This window comes from Rhododendron vialii, chromosome 1a, assembly GCF_030253575.1.
Source record: "Rhododendron vialii isolate Sample 1 chromosome 1a, ASM3025357v1".
In the NCBI taxonomy this organism is placed as follows: domain Eukaryota; kingdom Viridiplantae; phylum Streptophyta; class Magnoliopsida; order Ericales; family Ericaceae; genus Rhododendron; species Rhododendron vialii.
This window is the reverse complement of record NC_080557.1, coordinates 40,040,022-40,047,291: the sequence shown is the minus strand read 5'-3', so window position 1 is coordinate 40,047,291 and position 7,270 is coordinate 40,040,022. Positions and strand designations below refer to the sequence as shown.

General features: G+C 39.1%; 1 protein-coding gene across 1 annotated transcript; it reads right to left on the bottom strand.

The window, feature by feature from the left end:
- Nucleotides 1–212: 212 nt before the first annotated feature.
- LOC131308468 (probable CoA ligase CCL7) lies at nt 213–4,774 on the bottom strand. The gene is made up of 6 exons (XM_058335410.1): nt 3,709–4,774; nt 2,525–2,714; nt 1,731–1,876; nt 891–958; nt 692–794; nt 213–548 (listed from the first exon to the last, which is right to left on the bottom strand). Exons 1-6 carry the CDS (start codon nt 4,729–4,731, stop codon nt 435–437), a joined length of 1,644 nt encoding a protein of 547 aa, XP_058191393.1. The 5' UTR covers nt 4,732–4,774; the 3' UTR covers nt 213–434.
- Between the last annotated feature and the right edge of the window lie 2,496 nt (nt 4,775–7,270).

Below are 7,270 nucleotides of genomic sequence, written 5' to 3'. Positions count from 1 at the left end.
AAATATATCCAAACCACCTTAATCTATTTTCTCTCTACTTATCCTGTATAGATACAACTGCTACCATCTCACAAAATAGTTTTGTTTCTAATTCTATCTCGCCTAGTATGACCACACACACATCTCAACATCGCAATTTCAGCTACACCCATCTTACTCACTTGTTGCTTATTAACAGGCCAACACTCCGTCATTACAAAACTGAAAGGGCAAAAGTTCAATTCTGCGCAAATGTTCATATAATCTTGATAGTGAGACATGTATCTGAACGAATAGTGCCTAAAGTTTCATTGGTTTATACTTTATACTGCAAATTATTTTGTTCAAAAAATTTCTAAGAACGCCTACTGGAGATTTATACATCCTTATACTCTAATCTGGAACAAACCAGGTAAAGCCAAGATTTTGAAAGACCGCCATGAATTCGCTGACTTTTATATCTTGGACCGGACTTTCTCCGTGAGCACTCTTCTGAGGATCTTTCCTGAAGCTGTTTTTGGAACACTGTCTACGAATGTTACCCGATGCAATCTTTTGAAAGGCGCAACCTGAAGAAGAAAAGAACACAGGTATTTTACACTTTCCTTAATAAGGATACTTAAGAGAAGGGAAATGGTCGATAAGTAATACTATTGACTTGCGCATGCGAACTACTATTCATGAAATGTTGGTCATCTGAGATGAAACTTACCTGTTCTGCTATAAATCTCTTCACATCTTCTTCGGTTAGTGCAGAGTTGGGAGAGCGGACAACATATGCAGCTGGGACCTCACCCGCTTCAGCATCAGGAAACCTGAAAGGAAGAAGTGCCAAACCAAAAGTTCGTTCATAACTTTTCGTGCGCTAAGAAGTTTGAAGTCATAGAGATTTCGCATGTTAATATACTTACGGAATGACAACAGCATCTAGTATTTTAGGGTGAGAAACAAGCAACCCTTCAAGCTCTGCTGGAGCGACCTACCGATAATAAAAGAAAACAAAAACATGAGGAAGTAGGCATAATTCCAATTGCAACAGCATTATCATGTAATTTTTTGAGGAGCCAGAAAATATGTTGATGACTTTTAACCGGAGTATTCGAAAACATGTCCCTTTAATCGCAAAGTTTCTTTCATCCTAGTAATGCTTAGTCGTACTGCTGGATTACATAGGTGCTTCTGCAAATTGGATGGAGATGATAAAATGTAGGGTAATAATACATTAAAACCTCCTCATCAATGACCCATTTTGGCTTAACTTCCTTAAAGTTCAAAACTCAACACTTAATCCCCTTAAACTATACATATCATAGATGTCAAGGATGTCGTCAATGGAAGATCACAATTTGCCATATTGCCCGTCAATTATAAGCCTACCATGTTCTTTTCATCTTAACATTCACCCATAACCTCCCTAAAACCACCAGATCAAAAATCAAATTCAGTCACCACACTCCAACGAAAACTATTCAAACTCCAACTACATCTTTCCCCGCGATCACTCAAGATTCCTCTGATCTACCTAAGACTTAGGTTCTTTTGTTCATTTCTTAGCCTCGTCTAATTTTGAAAAATTACCATAAGAATATATAGAAAAGGGTAATTTCATCTTAATTTTTATTTATCTTGTCATGTTTTGCTCACATGACAAGATTTTGAGGGTGTTTAATGTAATTTAACCTAAAACTTATTATGTATCATAGAAGACCTACTAGGCCGAATTATGCATTAGTTGTAGTTAACGACAATACCTGAAATCCTTTGTACTTTATCAGCTCTTTAAGTCGGTCAACGACAAATAGTTGTCCTTCCTCGTCGATATATCCAAGATCTCCTGTATGGACCCAACCCTGCTTGTCTGTAGTAAGTTCGGTGGCTTGTGAATTGTTAAAATAACCTGAAACAATACAAGTTATAAGTTTTCTTGAATGTCAAGGGAAGCAAATGCCTGGATCAAAACAGAAGTGACATGGAATTGGAATAAACTAATGTAACAGTTGGCCTCTTGAGAAAACGACTACCAAAATTAAAGTACATATTGAAGCTTGTAGGACTTGAATAAAAATGGAAAATTTACATCTCTTCCAGAGATGAAAACCAGCAACTATGGTACCGCCTGGTTGCTGCAAACTCCACACCAGGCGTACGTTGAGCAAAAGTTTATGAGGCGTATTCAATTTCCGTGTGTCGTATTTCCTAGTCCTAGTTACAAAAGCTATTCAACTGGGTAAAGTGGTCATTGTGTTCTATCATTTTTCCTTGTTACTAGAGCTTTATCCGCTTGGGAGAAAACCAGACGGTCATGCAGAATGTATGAAGTTGGTATAGTACTCCAAATATTGAATCTAGCGATATGCGATTTCCAGGACATTAGACCATGCATTGTAACATCTGGTTCTGTCATGTTAGATAACAACGAAATTAAGAAGACAACCAACCAAATTCAATATCTAATTGGTCTATTTCTTGGTTGAAATAAGGAGATATTTGCATTCTTACGAAACACTCATCAATTACCGAGCTGAAAAACTCAGCAATGCATTACCTTGCATCATGTTAGCTCCCCGAGCCCATATCTCTCCCAACTGTTTAGGAGGAAGTGGCTTCAGAGTTTCTACGCCAACTATTTGGCATTCCACACCTATAACAAGGGTTCCTGCTGAGCCAGAATGCCGACGACCTAATCTTGGATTCTCAATTGCAACAATCCCAGTAGTTTCTGTCATACCATAGCCCTGAAATCAAGAACTCTTTCCATATTAGAGCTCAATTCACAATCCCAATCCACTCTCAAAAAATTACAATGAGAAAGTAGTAAGGTCATTCATGTCGACCATTCAAAGCAGCATGCCGAATTCCGACCATATATGACAATCTCATTTTTACTAAAGTTTCAATGGTATTGGAAGTTAAACAACAAGAAAAACATAGAACAACGTTTATCATGCACTCATTCATAACACCACATAAAACATTCATATGTTGTCATATTTGATACTACTTGGTGCGGGGGAATTTGGCCCAGTGGCCCGACGCCCGCCGAGTCCATTGAAATTAAGCTCGGCCCTTGGCCAACCCGATCTCAATGGATAGAGCTTGGGCTAAAAGTTTGAAGCCATGCCCTACTTGAAGCCCGACATGTTGGGCTACCCAACTAACCCGGCCCTAAGTCCGAAGGATTTAGCCCGCCGATCTAAGTCCACCATGAGTAATATGTCTATAATTCATAAAGTTGTACGTCCAAAGAACAAAGTATATGATATGAATGTTTTTAATCTAAAACCCAAACTCAAGTGTTAAAAGTCCAAACTTTAAAACCGTGTAGTCTCTTCATTTTCAAGTAATTAAAGTAATAAATACATTCTAAAAATAAAACTACAGTTTACTCATTCAAAAGAAAGTTCTAAAAAACAGACCCTATATAGCCGGTGTCTAAGCCCGAACCCAAGCTCTTGCCCGAAGTGTTAGGATCATGGACTGGGTCTAGGCCTATATTTTTTCACATAGGCGGGCTTGGCCTGAGCATGAATTTCGGCCGAACCTAATGGGCTTGGACCGGACTAGCCCAATGACTTGTGAGCAGGGCTGGGCCAAATTTACACTCCTAGATCCTACAACACTATTCCAACGATTTACTCTTGAAAATCCAATCAAAATTTTCTATAATATATATATATATATATATATATATATATATATATATTAATTTAATTTTCTTGTGAAAAATACCTGCATAACTGCCGCCTGAGGGAAATTTTTCGCACATTCTGCCATCAACTCCTTCCCCAAAGGCGCTGCGCCGGACCCAATTTGCCTCAACGACGATGTATCATACTTCTTTACTACACTATTCTTAGCCAGAGCCAGCACAATAGGGGGCACAAGCCACAAATGTGTCACTCTATACTTCTCCACAGCTCTCAAAAACATCTCCAAATCGAACTTCGCCATTGAGACGATCGCATCGCCCCTCTGCAGTTGCGAATACATAATCACAGCCAGTCCAAAAACATGAAACATAGGCAACACACATAAGTACACCCTGCCCATCTCCCCCGCGAGTTCTTGGTCAGCAGTAACCATTAGAGCCGACGCCACAAAATTCCCATGGCTCAAAACCACTCCTTTACTCAACCCTGTTGTGCCCGAAGAGTACAACAGAGCAGCCGTATCACTCGATTTAATTTCAGCCACAGGAAATAAATCCGACATGGACCCATAATTCTCAACCAAATCAATGAACCATGTAACCTTTGAATTCGAGCTAATACCACTCAAGTTATAATTTTTCTCGGTACCCATTATTATGTATTTCAATCCAAACCCTTTAACCTTATCCCATAATTCAGGAACGGTAACGATAACCTTTGGCTTACAATCCTTGACTTGTTTTGAAATCTCGGATACCGTATACAGAGGGTTTACAGTGGTGGCAATAGCTCCGATTGCAATGATCGCAAAGAAGCAGATGGGGAATTGGATTGAGTTGGGGGAGAAGATGAGGATGACGTCGTTTTTCTTGATACCCAATTGGTGGATGAAGGCGTGGGAGAGTTTGGCGACGGTGGATTTGAACTGGGAGAAGGTGAGGGTTTGGCCGGAGTCAGCGTCGATGAGGGCAGGTTTGTCGGAGTAAGAGGAGGAGTTCCGGAAGAGGAATGAGACCATGGAGAGGTTTGGGTCATTGGGCAGGAGCAGAGGAGAGCGAAGGGATCTGTATATGCCGTCATGCCCATAACCAGATTTCTCCATTTGCTAATTCGAATGCTGGTTCTGTGAGAGGGTACTTACACAAGTTATATAGGAGTAAATTCTTGTGACACCTCATTAATGAGGTAATCTTGCTAACGCCGGAGAGAAGAAGTCCAAAATTGGATATACCCGCTGAAATGTTCCCAATTCAATAGTGCTACGTAGTTGTAAAGCGGTCCCCACAGGAGTACCGCCATGTGGTTGTGTAGACCCCTCATGAACGTGTGATTGTAAGGTGGTCCAGAATACCACGTGGCGGTACTCCTAAACTATTGTATTCCTACAATTTCACGTTCCGAAAAAACAAAAACAAAGAAAGATATACACCCACAAAACCTGTATTTTTGTCCACCTCCTAGGTCACCGAATCAGTTTCAAATCCAAAAATAGCACGCGCATTTTGTTCATTGGCATAATTAGTCATTGTACGCGTAAGTTGCCCCGAAAACGCATATTATATTTTCCAGAATGATGCCACCAAGATAACGTCTGTTCCATGACGATAATTGGCCCAGCGGCGTTCTTTCTGATGCAGGACGGTTTGTATTTTATTGTTTGGGACTATGTAAACGGGAAAGGAGAAATTGGTTTGCCAACCCATCTGCAGAATGCAGTTAGCCGATTTGCGGGCTCGTACCAGGTCCATTTTGATGATCTAGGTCATTCACTTGGAGAGCTTATTGAAAATTTTAATCATGACATGCTTTCATCGGAGATTGATCAATATCTCATTTTCCTTTGACAAAATTAATACCAATAAAATTGGATTTGATCCAGTATCCCTACGTTCATTTTTCTCAAAAAAAATTGTGTTCCGAAAAGAGATTGTTCGGTATCCGATGAACATGATTTTTTATCATTATTGAAATTCTCAATGAGTTTTACAAAATGAATGGTTTAGATCATTCAAAGTGCAATTTTGTTCACTCTCTTCAATCTTGCAAGTGAGCAAACTGCATGCTGAATTTTATTTTGTCAATTGATAGAAGAAATCATTTACAAAGAAAGAAAGGAAAAACTCCTCTAATGAAAGAACACTCACACTCAGATGGAAAGATTCGAACGCCTGACCTCCTAGTGAGATGCAAGAGTTTTGACCAACTGAACATACTGTAGTTGTATACCACAAATAGTCAACTTTCTTTTTATGTTCGACCAGGGACCGAAGTTGACTCATCCCTACTTTCAGCAAACTCCAGGTATCAAGAAGCTCAGGATATATAAACCTCTGCCTTTTAAAAATATCAAGTTAAGTACCCTTTTCAAGGATATATAGAATAGCAGGAATATTTAAATACATTTGATTTTTTAGCAGATCATAAAAATCACTTTCCCAAGACCTCTTCCATGTCATCCCTATTTTTAACAAACTACGGGAATCAAGAAGCTCAGGATATAAAACCACTTCTGCCTTTTTTTAAAAATATCAAGTTGAGTACTTTTTCCAAGGAAATATAAAATAGCAAGAATATTTAGATAGGTTTAAGGGAATTGACTTCTACACTCCTCTTTTTATCACATACACTCCTTTTTGTCCTTATTCATGTGAATTTATCTTTTTACCCCTTCATAAGTTCACTTTTTTACACATTGAGGGGCAATAGAGTAAATTCACACAAAATAAAGACATAAAAGGAAGTGTATGTGATAAAATGAGAGTGTAGAAGTCAATTTCCTAGGTTTAATTCTTTAGTGTATCATAAAAAACTACTTTCCCAAGACCTTTTCCATCTCTTCGAGACCTCGGGCAGATCAAAGCATATTGGCTTGGCTTGCGAAAGAAAGTGGATACCCAAATGCCGACGAGGCAACTCCAAAGGAAAAACACTCAAAACAGAGGCCATGTTCTCTATCCAAATTTACCATAAAAACATAATAGCTCAAAAAGAATCTAAGTAAACACACACAGACAAGAAGTCAATTGACTAAACGTGCCAGCACCGAATTTCTGCAAGGTTCACGTGATGTTAAGAGGTTTTGGAACGCCATGTGACGGTACGGCAAGACCACCCAATAATCAATCTATTTTAAGACAATGGAATGGGTGAACTATCAGGATTTGTGTACTTCTACCAGCCCAAATGGTCCAAAACTTGGCAAGAACTTGACACGGAAAAGAATAGTAGTAGTATTTTCTTTAGAATACCACACTACTAGTTTAATTCCACAGTTGAGACAGCAAATGCCAGGTCAACGGGGACTAGCTAGCATTTTCATTTTTAATCAGGAACAAGTTCAGTGGCGTCTCTCAACCCCAAATCCTATTTCTAAATGTAAATTGGTTTATACTTTTTCTTGATGAAGGGGCGCACAGGACCGTCCATCCCCAAAGACCCGGTGGGGTTTTGACCGATTCAGATTATTTGTCCCTCATTTTCTATCCCGGCTCCCTTTTAGCCTAGGACCACACGTTCAATAAAAGAAAAAGTAAGAAAGCAATATTATTACGGCAATATTATAATTATGTTCCCGGCAATCCAACCAAAAAACAATGGGATTCAATTATACGGCAATATGTTGAATTATTCAGTTCCGGTAG

Coding starts and splice junctions, on each gene's coding strand:
- LOC131308468 (XM_058335410.1), bottom strand. CDS start 4,731: ATGGAGAAATCTGGTTATGGGCATGACGGCATATACAGATCCCTTCGC. Junction 2,715..3,708: donor CTCAGGCGGCAGTTATGCAG/GTATTTTTCACA, acceptor TCTTGATTTCAG/GGCTATGGTATGACAGAAAC. Junction 959..1,730: donor TAAAGTACAAAGGATTTCAG/GTATTGTCGTTA, acceptor TATTATCGGTAG/GTCGCTCCAGCAGAGCTTGA.